This window comes from Lissotriton vulgaris, chromosome 4_1 (assembly GCF_964263255.1).
Source record: "Lissotriton vulgaris chromosome 4_1, aLisVul1.2, whole genome shotgun sequence".
Lineage (NCBI taxonomy): Eukaryota > Metazoa > Chordata > Amphibia > Caudata > Salamandridae > Lissotriton > Lissotriton vulgaris.
In genome coordinates, this window is record NC_141691.1 from 312,024,776 (window position 1) to 312,042,120 (window position 17,345).

The 17,345-nt window shown below is 42.7% G+C and overlaps 1 protein-coding gene across 4 annotated transcripts in view; it reads left to right on the forward strand.

Moving 5' to 3' along the window:
* ARHGEF6 (Rac/Cdc42 guanine nucleotide exchange factor 6) overlaps positions 1-17,345 on the forward strand; it is a 1,115,823-nt gene that overhangs the window by 1,031,854 nt on the left and 66,624 nt on the right. For all 4 annotated transcript variants that reach the window (XM_086918632.1, XM_086918633.1, XM_086918635.1 and 1 more), the window contains one exon: positions 4,896-5,007. In XM_086918632.1, coding sequence (XP_086774758.1) covers positions 4,896-5,007 — 112 coding nt within the window. The remainder of the gene's footprint in view (positions 1-4,895; positions 5,008-17,345) is intronic.

Here is a 17,345-nt window from a genome sequence, read left to right on the forward strand (position 1 = left end):
TTGTACATGGCAGCGGAGAGGGTTACCTATAAAGCTAGAGGATGCCCCAAAAAATTCCGGAAAATATGGGCCAAGTGGAGACAATACCATGGGTTAGAGTAGGATGTCGAGAAATGTCTTGGATGGGGGGTGGACCATCAGGTGGGGTACTGGGAGGTACGACTGTTACTAAATAATGTATAGCGATTCTCTGGGTGTTCGGTATACGGGAATGACTGCAATGGATGCTCCATAGCAATGGAGGGGTAGGTTGGGCTCGGGGGTCGGGGGGTGGCCGGAGAGGGTGACATGCTGCTTGGGGGGTGGGGGGGGGCTTCAAATGGTGTTTCACAATTAAAGTGTTTTATTTAAGTTCAGGGGGGGGGAGTTCAGGTGACAAATATGCCAAATAAGTTCAGTATGTTGAATACGATGTGTCTTTCCGATGTAAAAAAGTTGCGCATGTGGCGGCGAGAGCGGAATGTTGACGCTTCTCCGCGATGTCTTTATTATGTGTCCGTGATTCGTATGATGCAACAATAAAAAGAATTTAAAATAAAAAAAACACTGTATCTTACCACACCCTTATCAGGAGACTTCATCACATCGGAATCCAAGGAGACAATCTCAAATGGATTGCTTCTTTCCTCACAGGAAGAACCTAGAGAATCTGCCTACCACTGTTCACCTCTGAACCCAAGAAAATCTTCTGCATAGTCCCTCAAGGCTCGTCCCTTAGCCCCACACTGTTCAACACCTACATAACCGCCTTGGCCAATATCGTCAAAACCCATGGACTAAGCATCATATCCTACGCATATGACACCTCATCCTCTCGTTGTCAGAAGACTCTTCCACCACAAGGGTCAACTTCCGCAGGTGCATGACGAGAGTTGCGTAATGGATGAAAAGCTACCGCCTTAAACTCAACGCAGACAAAACAGAAGTGCTGATCTGCAAGAATACCAGTTCTCTGTGGATCAACTCCTGGTGGCTTTCTGAACTAGGACCCTCACCCACTCTGACAGATCATGCCAGCAACATTGGCATTATCCTGGACAGCAAGCTCACCATGAAAAGCCCGATCAATGCACTCTCATCCTCCTCCTTCCTCACTCTTTGCATGAACCGGAAAATCTTCAATTGGCTCCCAGTCAACTCCAGACAAACAGTCACCCAAGCCCTAGTCACCAGATGGCTGGACTACGGTAACAAGCTCTACATAGGAATCACCACCCACCTCCTGAAGAGACTGCAGACCATACAGAACTCAGCAGCCAGACTCATTCTTGACCTCTCCAAAAGGCCCCACATCACCCTCCGCCTCAAGATGCTCCACTGGCTCCCCATTCAGAAGAGATGTAAATTAAAGATGCTGATCTGCTCCTACAAAGCCCTTCACATCCAAGAACCAGCTCCAACTCGCTGCTAAGTCCTGGAACGTCCTTTCTCTTCACCTCTGGACCTCATCCTGTCTTCTATAATTCAGGAAAGGTCTCAAGACCTGGCTGCTCCACTGAACCCTCCTGAAGCGGGAAGGGCTGAGGCACTTGGATAACCTCGTGGGTGATTAGCCACACCTTATAAATCCTAATTAATTAATTAATTGATCTGAAAAATAGATGCTGGAAAGAAAGGATTGCTTTATTTTTTCTTGTATCTATTTCTCAGTTTGTTTTGCCAGTGCTCTTAAAGTGCTATCAGGCCACTTGCTCCTTTTTTTGTGTGCATGCTTTTATTCTTTGTGTGTTAGAAAGGTAAATAAAAATGCCCACCGTACTTGTTATGATGCATGCATGCGTCATGACACAAACTTACTCATGCATCACAAAGCATGTGTGTGCATCTGTGGCCATTTTTTAATAGGTTTTCATTATATACATTGGTGGCCAGTTGTGCACATGTGTCTGGGGTGTCTTTGTATGCGAATAATAAAAGGCAATGACAAAACCAAAACCTGGGCCTCCAAGAGCCCGAGAACTTTTGGATTTACCAGTGCTTGTTTATTTCAGTAGGACTGATGCTTAAGAAAAATGGTTGCATATGTGTCTTCCTTCTTAAAAAAGGCTCTTGATTGTTGCTTTAGAATTCCTTATTTGGTCAATAGATGCAAGATTTCTTCTCATTTTACTGTGTAGCTACTTTCTTGCAATTCAAAGGTTTTTAAAACGGGTGATTGTTTCTCATTTAATTTTAATTCTTTTTTTATTTTTTTTTAATTGGCAACAGGAGATTTAATCTAAGATTGGTCCAACTGGAAGTATGCAATACTGTAACCACAGTGTTTGTGCATGATTACGGATTTGCTGCTTTTGCCACATAATTTGTTACATAATTCGAAAATTTAAACAATTTAAACTGATCAGATCAAAGTTACTAAAACATGGTATCACATGTTGCCACTCACTGCAAGGTCCTTCGCCACTGGTTATCTTTCAGTTGCTTATTGCAGTTCATTGGTGTTAGCACTATCACATAATCAATCAATCAATCAGGGGTTGGAAAAAGCGCAGCTACTCACCTGCATGTGTCTCAAGGTGCTTGTTGGGCTTAAGGGGGTGGGGGGGAGGCGGTGCTCTGTTGAGGTCTGGGGTCTTCCGGAAAGCCAGGTCTTGAGGTCCTTCCTGAACTGGTGCAGTGTAGGTGTTTGTCGCAAGTGGAGGGGGAAGCCGTTCCAGGCCCAGAATGTGCCTCATGACTTACTTTGCTGCTTAATGAATCCCTCCCATATAATGTGGTCCTCCTCAGTCGCTTTATTCCAGCTATTTAGTCTATTGAGAAAGTGAGACATCTATATACCCTGCTGCCTGGCAGGAAGTTAAGAGTGAAGAAACATAGCTGTTGAGTTTGCGCAGGTTTGCATTTTTTACATGTCTGACTCATGCTGAGACACTTTGGTTGCACCCAAATATTTCACCTGAAAGAGCTTAAACAACAGGGGAAACCAAAGACCTGGACAGTCAACTTGTACTGGAGGTGAGCATGTTTGGCTACAGTGATATTTAAAGTGGAACGCTGACTGGTACTGGTGGTAACAGACTCTGGCTGACCCTGGGCTCTGCCTAACCAGGCCCAGGGCCAGTGCTATGCTGAAAAAGACACTTAGAATATAGTGGAAACACCTACATTCACTAGGGTACACTATGAATTGGGGCACCCACTGATTGGCATGACTTACTCTATAAGTCCCTATTACATAATAGGGCAGGGTGATACAAACTACCTCTAAGTCTCTAGTGTATAATAGGGCAGGACAGTTTAGAGGCCAGCATCCCTTTCTGCACTTGCATGTGTGCACTGCTGAGCCTCAGGTCAGTTTAAAAGTAGCCCTTTGTTGCAGGACTGCTTTTAAAAAGTAAACTGTGCCCAAACTCGACTTTGGTGTTTGGGGCACGTAACCTACAATGTGGAGGCATATTATCTTCCCCCAGGGTCTAACAGTTGTGTTACAGGGGTGGGGGTCAGGTATGTATAAGGAGGACCCTTATAAAAATGAGGGTTGTATGCCCAGGGTTAAGTGAAACTGCACATTTCACTCTCCACATTGTGATAAAGTGCTGCACAAAATCGACTTTGGTGCTAGGAGCACTGTGGAGGGAAGATCTTCCAAATTTTTACATATCAGAACCCCTACAGTCTCTCCTAGGCGTTCCAGGGTTGGGGGGTCCTGTAGATATAGGCAGCGTTTTTTTAAGCCTGACGAAATCAAAAATCCTGATCAGGACTCAGGAAGAAGGTTTCTAAGTTGAAGGTAAAAACTTTGACCAATACCAACTACGAGGGGGAGCCACACAGGGCTCCATCGCGGACGGCCTGAAACTTTGAATTTGACCCGGTTTATCGCGGCCAGATGTCCTGATAAGGCGCTATCGTTTTCTTTGTGCTAGATAATGCTAAATCTTTGAAAATTCATATCTCTGTTTCCCTACATTGGATCTTTGTCGTTTTGGTGTCATTTTAAAGAGATTAATACTTCCTATTATTGTAAATTGGTGTTAGATTTTTATTCTACATCGTGTCTTAATTATTTACTGAATTGGTGTTTTTACATGCTTTACCTAGCTGACTTTGATGTTGAGCCTGCTTGCTCCCAGCCAAGCTATCAAGAGTTGAGCATGGTAATAACTTTCTGAGACCTATTCCGAGTGCTATGCTGTGTTAGTGGCCTTATTGCCAGCGGCAGATATACATTTGCCCCTACTAATAATCCACTTTCCAACCAACCAATAAAGCAAAGATTCTCAGATTGCTAGTTAGGTGTCATGTGAAGTCAGAGAAGCTTCAGGGTATATTTAATGTACTATCCACAATATGTAAACGTTCTCCTAGTTAAAACTGCCTTGACTCCAATACAAGACAGTGGTAAACAGTACCTTACTTTTGGAGTCAAGTAGTTTTGAGAAGGAGAATTTTTTTTAAAAGAGCACATTTTGCTGCTGAGAAAATAAGGACCATCCTGTCAAAATCGGAAGAGATGTCATGTGTGAACAGTGGGAAAGACATCACGTGGACCGATTTTCGCGTGAGTTCCGAGCACGTAGGAACTACTTTTCACAGAATGTAAACATCTGCAAAAAGCAGTGGTCTAATCAAAAAAGCATAGACAGGCTATTCAGCTAATGCATAAAGAGGATTCACACAAACAAGCCTATGGCTGAAGCAAAGCTACTTTATGTATGTGTTTATACTTAGTGGCAGAAAACAGACTGTAAATCTCGACCTAAATAATAAGCATTGAAACCATTTTTGGGCATGCTGTTTCAAGTGAAAGACATTGATTTATAAAGAGGAAAACGTATTCCGAACAGATAATATTGAAGGCACGCAGGAAAAGAGAAACCATAACGCTAGTATCCATCCTGGATATGGTATTCAAAACATGATGTTAACATAATCTAATTTTCCTTTTTCCACAGCCTGCGTTTTAGGCTCTCACAAGGACTCCATTCCTCAGGTTTTACTTCCAGAGGAAGAAAAACTGATTGTAGAAGAAACCAAAAGCAATGGTCAAACTGTCACAGAGGAAAAGTAAGTACATATCTTGATGTTTACTCATTGTGTCCCATTATGCGCTAACATGTCTTGCTTGTTACATCACTTTATTACCCTCAATACTTCTAAAACATTTTAATTGCCTGTTAATGTGTACTGAGGAGAAAAGTCCTTCATTCCTGTCACTGCGTCTTTTCTTAAGATCTCCAATCTCAGCCTCATTACATGCATTAACTCTTTATTCCTGTACAGACATTGGTGACATAACCCAAAGCTTCAATAGCAATTTTCACCTGTCCTTTTACTTCTTTCCCTTTAGCACTTAGCCCTTGTTCCCAAGGATCAGTATCTTACTCCTGTTTAGCACCGTTTATTTAAAAAAATATAGTGATTTTAGGTTTTCACATTGTGGCAGCAACACTCTGTAATTAACTCTCTTTTTAGGTTTTACCTGACAGCTCTTGCACTGTGCTTATGAAATCTATTATTTTCATTGGTTCCTCGGCTTCCCACTTACTTTCCCTCTGTTTTTATAGACTGTAGCATACTATTTCCTGTTCTTCCTCGTGTATTTGCTCTTATCAGAGTCCCAAGCTACAAGTACTGTCTTCATCCACTCTGTAGGACTTTTTTTAAAGCTTTTGCCTTAAGGTTTTTGTCTGCACAGATCTTGCACTGTGCTTGTTTACATACTCTCCCCCTGGCTACACGCATTTCAAGCGTACTTGTTTCCATTTTTTGTTTTGTTTTTCCTCACTCCTTTACCTAATCTCCACATGAGCATTGTCGGTGGGGACCCTTCTACGGCAGCAGCTTCTCGCCCTCAGGGAGACAGAGCTGTGTTTTTTTATTAGAATAAATGATAATTCTGTGTGAGGGATACATGCTTTGTGATTATCAGTTGTGTCGGCATTCATGTAATTAATAGAAGAAATTCTTCAGTTTTACTCCTTCCAATATGGCCACCATGCTTTGAAAGTTTTTTCAATATAGCAGCCAGAGGACTTGTCTGTCCAACTGGAAGTAACATGGCGTGGGGATGGAGGTGCCTTTAAAACAGCTGAGGCTTAAGAGGGTTTTGTAATTGCCAGTTACTGCTTATGGAGGGCGCACATATTTGTTTTAACTACAGGAAATAGTGGCTGCATTAATACATGGCGAGTGGCTTTGCAGTCGGTTCTACTGTTGCATGACCGCCCCTCCGTTTATATAGTTGCTTTTTTAATTTTTTACTTAACTTCTGTCTGTTGCCTAACTAATCTTCAAGTCGGGCTATATACATCTAGTGTGGGCATTGTTACACGGTGAGTGGCTATGCGTTTGCTTCCACGGTGCATGAACGGCCACCCGTTTAGATGTTTGTCTTGCACAGCGTTTATTTAACTTTTGTCTATTGCCTCATGTTTGCTCTTTTTATCTAGCTAACACAGTAGGAGAGGGAAACAGCTCGGGAGCTACCTACAACTAATGCGGGCCGTTAAAAGCTTTTTTTTTTTTTAAAGTATTTGTTTATTGCAGTTCAAGAAAAAAAGCAACTGACAGCAACAATCATCTCAATCCGCTTATGTTTTCAATTCATATGTCTTACATATATCGGGACAGCTATTTTCTTTTTGTTCTGTGTTATTTGTCCCTCTCCCATCTCACAGAGCTCCACAATGTAGCTATTTTATTTCACCCTCAGTCGTCCCTGGATGGGGGTTCCTACTAACAGGTAGGCAGAGCATCCCCTACTCTCATTCCATCTCCCCCAGGTCTTCGTCCAATGTTGTGGGCAGCCTCTTCCCTCATAGATCACCCTCTCCGCCTGCATACACCAGTCTATGTTGGATTCACAGTCCCAGAAAATAGGCCCAGAAACCGCCATGCATGGTCTTGCTATATTGCGCTTAGCTACCTTAAAGCCCAGTGTGACCCATATTCGTTCTCCAACCAGTTAGTCTGTTTTCTTCAAAATGTTTAGTGGACACCATTGAGGCGAGGCTTTACACCTTTCTCACACAATATCAACATGCAAGTAACAATCTTATTCCTGTATTCTAGTATCCTTGGATAGTCCCACCATAAGTGTAAACACGTACCTTCTTGGCCACAACTCTTGGAACATTGTGTTGAATCGAGTTTACCCATTTTAACCTATTTAATGCATGTATTATATGTCCTGTGTAATATCTTTAGTTGAACCAACCTATATCGCGACGGTATGGCCACCTCTTGGGGGGATACGAGTACTATTTGCCACTCCTGGTCACTCAAGTTCCCTATGTACTCCACACCCTTAACAACTTTTTACACCTGCATTTACCTGGATCAAACGGACTGGATAGATAGTGTATTTTATGGACTATCAGTCCGCATGCACATGGTTTTAGTCAACGAGATTTGAAGTGCCACATAGTTATAGGACTACTCCGGTGAATTGTTCACTTCAATAAGTATATAGGAATTTGTATTGTTCTTCTGTTTTCTAGTTGATGAAACTATGCTAATTAATTCAGAGTGACTGCTCCTTGTACTTAGTAGCAGAGACACACGTCTACCATGTCGTGTCTTAGGTATGTCCACATCTCTTGGGAAGCTCCATCATTGGGCATGTATTATGGGTATAGTTTGCCTTAGAATGTAGCATTCTGGTTACAACCCCTTCTCTTTTTGTTCCTTAGTATTTCCTTAGCCTACCCGTTGGGGGAAGCTGTTTCCTTTAACTAAAATCCTTTGGATTTGAACATCTCAGACAATAAGATTGGTAAATATCTCGTTAATAGACCATAATTCTCTTTTTTGGGTATGAAGTTCACTCATTAAAAATATACAGAGAGAATGCATGCTGATATTAATGGGTGTGATAACTAGTCACAAATTTGTGAGTATAGACAAGTTATCTAGGAACCAAAATGTGTTAGTTTGGCTTGTGCACTGTATATAAAGCCAATATTGCTGTTGATGGCAGAGAAACATTATTCACAGAACTAGAGAGGCTAGTGATGGTGGTCATTGATCGCACCTCTATTTGGCATGCGCTAATATCTTTGTAGAGAGAACCTCAAAAAAATATTCTTAGTGTGGTACTAATGCATCCTACTACTCTATGTACACATTACGCATTGGTTAAACAACTCCATATGTTGAAAGCACTCAATCAACATGCACAGCCATATTCATCAATCTCCCGTTTTGCGAGGCCCTAATAGCGAATTATAGCTATTCGCTATTAAGGACTCGCAAAACGGGATTCATGTAGGATTAGCAAAATTTATTGCCATTCCTACTGATTCCTTATTTGCGATTAGCAAATTGCTAATTACAAATAAGGAAAAACTCCCCATTCATTCCTATGGGCCAAAAGGCCCATAGGAATGAATGGGGAGTATTCCTTATTTGCGATTAGCAATTTGCTAATTGCAAATAGGATTGAGATTTGAAGGGTGCCAGGGGTGGCCAAAGGACACCCTGTAGCACCCCTCAAATGCACATTTGAACAGGTGTTGCGCACACACATGTAAAGAGGACATGTGTGTGTGTAACATGCAAAAGAAAAAAATGCACTAAAGTGCTTTTTACTCTTTTTTCGCAATTTACCACGAAGTCAGATTTTGTGGTAAATTGCGACCAAATATTGCGAATTCGCAATTTCAAATTGGGTGATGAATTGGATTTAAGGAATCTCTATTAGAGATTCCTTAAATCCAATTCCTCGCAAATATGCGATTTCGGTAATAGCGATTTTTGCATTTGGGATGATGAATCCCAAATGCAAAAATCGCACTCGCAAACGGCCAGATTCTCAGAATCTGGCCATTTGCGAGCGCAATTCAAGTTGATGAATATGGCTGATGGTGTTTCCACCCTACATATTATTTCATAGGGAGCATAATCAAAAGTCAGGAGCTAGATGTTTCAATGCAGCTTGTATTGAATACGAAAAACAGCCAACACCTGTTTCGTCACGCAAGTGACTTCTTCAGGCTATTTGTTCGGTCAAGTAGTCCTGATCTTGTAGAGCATTGTGTGTAGTTCGTGATGTATCGATAACATTCAAACACAGTAAGGTTGGATATCCGAGTGTCACAAGAAGTGTCCAATTATCCTAAAGGCTGTATCCTTAATTTCGGGGATCAAGTTCCAAATGCTCAGAAAACCAATGGTATTGTTATCAGTAATAATGTCCATATATATCCGGAATTTTAGTACAGCTTCCAACTCTCTATAATCTGAATCATTTTTAGCCAAAAATGGAATCCCAGATGGTCTATCAACCATAAGAACAGTTTCCTGGGGAAGTAGAATTTCGTCCTTCCGACACCAATTGATATCAGCTAGTATAGTTGGGGAGAGCCATGATAAGCCCCCTCTATCCCGTGTACCGCTTCTCTGCCATAGTCCCAAGATACTACAAGTCTCGGAATGATATGTAGGGTGGAAACACCATATGTTGATTATTGATTGGGACATCAATTTCTCAGAGAAACATTATTGTTTATTAAATAATTTGTATTTTTATATAACACACATTCTGCACAGTATGTATTTAATGTGGTCTCCAATTTGATACTCAATTATTATGATGCGCTGTGAAGTAAAATTATTTGCTCAAAATCACAGTTTACTTAAGTGGGGAAGCAGAGATTTAAGCCCAAATTTCCCGATTACACTTTCTGCACTGAAGCTACTGAATGAATATTTCAGCTTGCCACCTTTTGTCAGTGAATAACACTCAGAGGCTTCTGGTCTCCGGCGGAGTCCGGGCTCCATATCAACCTGCTAGAGCTCCGGGCTATTCGTCTGGCACTGAAGGCATTCCTTCCCTCTCTCAAAGGGAAGGTGGTACAGGTGTTCACAGACAACACCACCGCCATGTGGTACTGCAACAAGAAAGGCGGGGTGGGTTTGTGGACCTTGCGTCACGAGGCCCTTTGTCTCTGGATATGGCTGGAACATCAGTGCATGTCCCTGGTGGTTCAACTCCTGGCAGGTTCTCTCAACACCAGGGCAAACAAACTCAGCCGCCGATGCCTGGTGGATCACAAATGGCATCTTTACTTGGAGGTGGTGCAAGGTCTCTTACAGCGGTGGGGAGAGCCTTGGTTAGATATGTTCGCCATCGAAGAGAACGCGCAATGTCAGCAATTCTGCATGTTAGAATTTCCAAGAAGGCACGTGCTCGGCGAAACTTTTCGTCACGAGTAGAACTGTGGCCACCTGTACTTCTTCTACCCAGAGTGCTGAAGAAGATCAAGCGCTACTTGGCCCAAGTCATTCTTGTGGCTCCGGACTGGGCGTGAAGAGTCTGGTGCCCAGAGCTCCTGAGCATGGCCATCGACCCTCCGATCTGACTGCCTCTTCTGGAGGATCTTCTGTCGCAGCAGCAGGGAAGGGTCCTCCCCCCGAACTTGTCCAGCCTCCACCTCCTTGCGTGAAGATTGAGCGGCAGCAGTTGACAGCTTTTAAACTTTCTCCTGAAGTCTGTAATGTCATCTTGACAGCCAGTCGTACCTCCAGTAAGACGGTATACGCCTGCAGATGGAACACGTTTGTGGCATGGTGCACAGCAAAGGCTGTGTATCTCCTTTCTGCCCCTCTTTCAGAGGTTCTCTTGTATACTTTCTTTGGCCCAGCAGTACTCTGCCTTGGGCACTCTTAAATGCTTCCTTTCAGCCATAGCTGCCTTTCTTCGCCTTCCTGATCAGCCTTCTCTTTTCAAGTCCCCTATTGTAAGGGCATTACTCTCCTCTTCCCTCCTTCTAAGTTCATAATGCCCCAGAGGGACTTTAACCTGGTCTTAACCTATAGTATGTTTGCTCCCTTCGAGCCTCTTCACAACTGTCATCTCAGGCTCCTCACTCAGAAGACCGATTCCTTGTTGCCATCACATCTGCTCGCAGAGTGAGTGAGCTTCAGGCTTTGTCTTCCAAACCTCCTTTTCTTTCTGTTCATCCAGACAAAGTAGTCCTTGGCACAAGGTCCTCTTTCCTTCCCAAAGTGGTTACCTCTTTCCATATAGGACAGACCATCACTTTGCCCACCTTCTTCCTTACCTCCGCACCCTTCCAAGGAGGAGGAGAAAAACCACCGTCTGGACCCGAAACGTGCGCTGTCTTTCTAGCTCGACCGCACAATGATTTCCGGGTGGAGGATCAACTCTTTCTATGTGGTGGCCAAGAAAGGTCGGGCTGTACAAAAATGCACCATTTCTCGATGGGTTGTCCTATGCATTAAAATCTGCTACTCTTTGGTAAAGAAGGAAGCCCCTGTGAGACTGCGAGCCCAATCCACGAGGGCGATGGTAACTACTACTGCCTTGGGGCGTGGAGTTCCACTCCTTGACTTATCAGGCCGCCATGTGGGCATCTCTGCACACGTTCACCAAACTTAATTGCCTGTACAGCCAAGTTTGGAGAGACGGCTACTTTGGCCGTTATGTTCTCCAGGACTTTATGATGTGAACTTGGTTCACAGACCCACCTCGGGTTGGCATTGCTGGGGTATCTATTCTAAAGGTAAGGAATCTATAACTACAGTCTCTTTCAGATTAACAAGTTAATTACCTTCGGCAAAGATGTGTCTGTAAGAGACATATATAGTTATATATTCCTTACCGCCCCACTAATCCTCCCCGTTCTGCGAACTGACTTCTACGGATAGGCACTCCATTCCAGGGCTCTAGTTATATGCACTATTGGTCAGTGCCTTGAATGGCTCTGTGCTTCTGGTGTGGTAAGTCGTGTCAGAACTGACGTCAGCGCCCAGGGTCATTGTCTAAGTAGACACCGCAACGTCATTCCGGTGACCACGATGCCAATGACGAAAGCAAAGTCGACCGACGCCACCTACCGACGCGCCGGGGTACTGCTAAAGAAACAATCTCTGAATCCAGTCAGACGCCTAGGGGTAATTCTAAAGGTAACTACATATGCCTCTTACAGATTCATCATTACCAAAGGTAAGTAACTTGTTCTTTAAGGAATAGTTATAGGTCCCTATATTCTTCATTACTCGAACAAACGTTTATATTCAATGCAATGTCGGTGGCTCGTTCACTGCCCCTGCAGCAGTGGAATTCAACCCTGCCACCGCTCATGGTTCATTGGCAGATCAATATGGACCTGGCCCATTTCTTTGAACAGGTTTCTGCAAAAAGAACTGTTATATTCTCCAGTTAGGCCAATGTAGCGAAGTAGCTTATTTCTTATATTGTCCCCACAAATAACATTTTCAGCTGCAACCTTTTGCACCTATATGCATGCATGACAAAATGGATTAATTTCCCTGAAACAAAAGTTGTTTACACATCTAGCTTTGCACCACATTATCACAACGCCCTGAATATCTTGTACAAGTTCTTGTTTTGCACTATGTGCAAATGTCATTTCTATCTTCATCCACAAGAGGGTTGTCATGTTCAATGGTTGACAGAAACCATTGGCTCCCATGTAGGTTTGGGAGGCTTACAGTGGCACTGTGAGTTAGCTGGTCTGTAAGCCAACATATCCTGCGGGGAGGTGTAATCAGTCTAGGCACCAAGTCCCTAGTTTATGTTCTCCCAACAATGCAGAGACTACAGATTAGAAGGAACAACACAACATGTTGCCGCCAACAATGGTTAGGTTCTTATTTAACGGTCAAAAGTGAGTACTTTAGTTGGGCTTTCTCAGAGACTCCTACTCCCATTTAAAACCGGAGACGTCCAAAGTGGAAAGAAAATAAATCCGCCTCAGCTGAGTAGGTATACCCTATCTATTGGCTGTAGGTTATTCAAGCTTGGAGGATTAGAAATTCCCACATTGTGCAAACCATATCTGCATAAAATGCATTTAAATAAAATAGCTTTTCTTTTCACACTATGTCCATAAATGGAAAAGCATGTGTGGACATTGAAGAGCAGATATCGGCTTTAAATATTATAGAAAATTGCTGACAGCCAGTTACTATGAAATTATTACAAAATGGCCCCCTGGCAACTGGTGGAGATGTTGAGCACACAAAGCATTCAGAACAGAGGTATTCTACTCCTGGATTAAGGTTCCGCCTGCAGATGCACGTACACAGTTGTTTCACACTTACATCGAATATAAACCACCTGAAGAGGTCTTCCCATATATGGACGTAGAAGACCCATTAACTTACCAAGAGCATATTAGTTGGTTTAAATGTAGCCTCCCCATACCACAGAAATCGTGAGAGTTGGTCCGGTCAGCAAAGAGGGAGCGACCTGGCCGGTCTCAGCTTCATATACACGCATCCAGACATTGCTACTTTAACAGCAGATGGAATGCGTACACCTTACAGAGATTTTTTAAATTTTTACATAAATCTTATTCAATACATAATGAAAACATTGACAGTCCAACCTGCCAGGCTGCTCAGGCTGCACAACCCCAATTGGCTACTACAGGTAGTAGCCCCCAACGCTGAACGCAGTTTTAGGAAATATTCCCACCCCCCCTGTAGCAAATCTCGTACTGGATAGCACAGAAAACAGCACAGCTTGAAGCAGATTTTCCCAATATGAGCCTGTAGGAAAAACACAGAATACTAACAATGTACTTGCCAATGGGGATGGCAATCCTGATAGAATATTTTGTCACTTGGGGTACAGTCTCCACTGCCGTTTATACCAGAATTTATGATACCCCTTCAATAGCAGTTATACCAGACGTACTGAAACATATCGCCAAATGCGACATCTGCCAGAGGATGAAAGGCTTCACTGTAGCACATCCTTCACAGACACCTCTATTGATTTCAGACAAGCTTTGGCTTGTGTTTATTTGGACTACTGGGGCCCTTCCTATCAGCTGAGATTCATTCTTCAGATTTCCGTGCATTTTCGCTACAGCGCTCGACAGACCCTTGAACTGTTATAAAGGATTTGCGAGTCTTTATCGGGACATATGCAATTGGCACACTACATTTTGACCAGAGTTTGGCTTTTAGCTCTCTGGCTTACAAAGAAGCCATGGGGAAGTTTTGGTGTGGCATTGCAGTACACTTCCTATCCAGAGAGAAATTTGGTCATTGAGAGGAAGAACCGTGAGTTAAAGCAATCCTTAACAGCTAGAGTACTAGGCTTGGGTGGCAGTTGCGTCAATCACCTATAGGGGGGCCAGACTGCGCTAAACAACTGTCGCAGGGATTTTGTTCTCATACAGAACTGTGCATAGAGACTTGAAACCTCAGTGAATTAGGGTGTGCCAAAACTCACCTTAGTATCCAAAATCCCCTACCAGGCTAGCTACAGTGTCTCTTTAGTTATTACAAACTCCCAATGTTTAGACAAACCAGAACATGGACTTAGAACACCTCAGGTAATGTGGAACACATTTAAACTCCTAGTAAGCTCATGCTAACTTAACACAGCGTGTAGGCAAAGCATATCTATATGACACTCTCCCTTGATCCGAGCACGGATAAGATAAGATAAGATGAGATAAGGGGCACATTTTTGAAATGCAGAGTTCAAGAACGATTGACAATTTAAATTTGAGTAAGTGAAAAAAGTAAAAAAATGTGTCACTCAAAAAACCAAAATCTCATGACAGTTTAGTGTTCGCCTTCATCAAAGTCAATAGGTCTGGGTCTCAAAAACATTTTTTTTCAGAGCCTCAAAAAAAATAAAAAATGTCCAATGTCAATAAAGGCATCGACAGACCTCAGCCTAGCACTGAATATGCAAAATAAGCAGCAACAGCTTCCAAAAGGAAGTCACTGTTCTCGTACGAAAATAATTCAGCCATCCAATTCAATAGTGGGAAATAACATACATGCTCTTCAATTACCGGAGCCTCTAGCACCATCAGAGGACAACTCGGTGAGTTCTCGATGAAGCTGTGTGCGAAGAATTCTTGCGCCGCTGCAAATACATTCCAACGACCCAGTATTCCATGCATCGCTGCAAAGGCCATAATCCTTCCGTCAGAACAAAGCAATTCATGAGCAACTAAGGGGCTCATGAGTTGATTAAAATCCACTTCAGGAGACACCACATTGCAGAGACACAAATCCAGGGCCCAGTCGAAATCGCAACTCAGGCAATGAAAGACAGGCTGGACACGTGTAAAATAGGAAAATCAAAACGATAATCCATATGCTACACTTAAGGTGGCGAGCGGCAGCATTCCATAGCATTCAAGCATCCTGTTGCAAAACAGTGCCAGGCGCGACAGCTCGTCTTGGAACACAGGATGTGCATCCATTTTGAATAAAACAAAATAGCACAAGAACGCCTGCAGCCAGCACCAGTAAAACGGGAAATCCACCAAATAGGCTGGAAAAGATCGAATGGAAGAAAGCAGTAATGACCCCAAATATATTTTGAAATGAAGTTACAAGACCGCTGCTAAATACTTTTAAAAAGTGCGCCAGCACCCATCTGGAAGATGCATTAAAGATTGCGTGAATTAGTTCCCCGAAATGCAATGGTAGGTCAGTATTTAATAAAGCATGCACCTCTGTGCGGGTGTTAGCTACTTGAAGGACAAATGTTTCACAAGTAGATGTCAGGGCAACTTCTTTTTGGGACAGTAGAGCTCTTATGCGACTCATCTTATTGAACTCTGCTTTCAAGGTCGGAATCCTCGGCCAGATGGAAACATCCAGTTTCCCATGCGTGGGTGGATACATCACATTTCTACAGCAAACCACACGCTCACTGACTGTAACGACATAAGCGATGCCTTTTATTAACCCACAGCAATCCTCATTGTTTAATAGTAAATAACGCCCATCTGCCTATAATGTGAATGTATGAACGATAGCGGGCACGGGGGTACCTTTTCAAACACAGGCTAAATTAGGCTTGTTTTGATTACAAGATCCGTGTAATTGGATATGTCTACACATTAATGAGTGATCCGGTGTTTCAGTGCATTCCTCACCTTTCAGATAAACTTCCTTGCCCTCTCTAAGGCATCTATATGTAAAAGGAAGCGACCAGGCTTCATGGAGATAGGAGCTACCAAGATGCTCGTACCTACCAATGGCAAAATACTTCATACAATTTGTAAATTCGAAAAGAGCAATCAGTAGAGTTATTAACCTGTGGATGAGCCACGTTGCAGTAGTGGCCTCTGACACGGAAAATGGTAAAGATTCCAAACGTTCAATAAGTAACATGGAAAAAGAAGCATCCTTCATTGAAAGTAAACGTTGCTTATCAGTCAAATTAAACAGGGCAAATGGAGAAGAGGTATTCATGTGATGCCATGGAACCTTCCCGGCCTTGAGTGTCTGCACGGTCCAAGCAAACTGCATAACAGAACGCAATTGATTTTGACCATTGTATAACACAGACACTTCATCTTGCACAATATCAACAACAGATGACACAATATTATCCAATGTGTAAATGCGGGAAGAAAGCGTGTTAATGCTATTATCTGCCACTGCAAGCACTTTTTCTAAATTAGCCTGATCTATAGCCCTAAGGCGGGTAGCCGCCTCAATCTGGGATGTTTTCCACAGTTTGTTATAAACAGCATATATCCATCTTTTAGATCTACCTTTAGCCGGGCCTTTTATTCAATCATTCAGATCAACATCGTCAGTCAGTTTAGATGAATGCAGTTTAACTGATGCCAAGGTAGAATGTTTGAGCCAATTCTGACATAATTTGCCTACTGAATAGGTAGTCAGAGAATGGTCACTCTCAAAACGGGTATCGACTCTGACCTGTGTAAAGCCTTCTGCTAAACCCAGAAAACGATGTTGGCATGAGTCAGCACTTCTGTGCCAGAGCAACCAGCCATTGGGATCCAAACTGGATATGTTAAAGGACGAATTTAGCAACAGAGTTTGCAACTCTCTGATCGAACATTTTGTAGTATTACCCCAACCTGAATATTCTTCCAAATCAGGGAAGGAAGGAGCATTGAATTTTGTAGAAGTAGCCAATTCAAAGCATGTTGGCTGTGAAATGGTAGAATTCAGAAACAACATATGATTCAGGATGAGACATGCACGGTGCAAAGCCTCAGTCCCTTGTACCTGCCAACTTTTAGAACCCCAAACAGATTTAAGGTCAACTGTTTCCTTCCACAACTCGTATCCTCCAACAGCTAGCTGGTCTAGAAAGGACTTCGAGTACAATAACTTAGTATCGGTAAGTCTAACCTTGGACATGGACTTTTCCGTCATTTTAAAACAAACTGATGTGGGATTGGACTGATTAAAATCAGTAAAATAAGTGTACTTTTTCAAAAAGGTACTGAAACTGCCTTGTATAGGAGCTGACAATGCTCCCATTGTGTATAATTTACAGCGCTCCTCCTGGAATTAGTTTATGTAGGTAGTGGCTACCAAAATGTTGGAACCAAAATAAATCACCATAATTAGCAGATTCTAAATACAAATCTTCAGCATCAAAGGCAGCATAATAT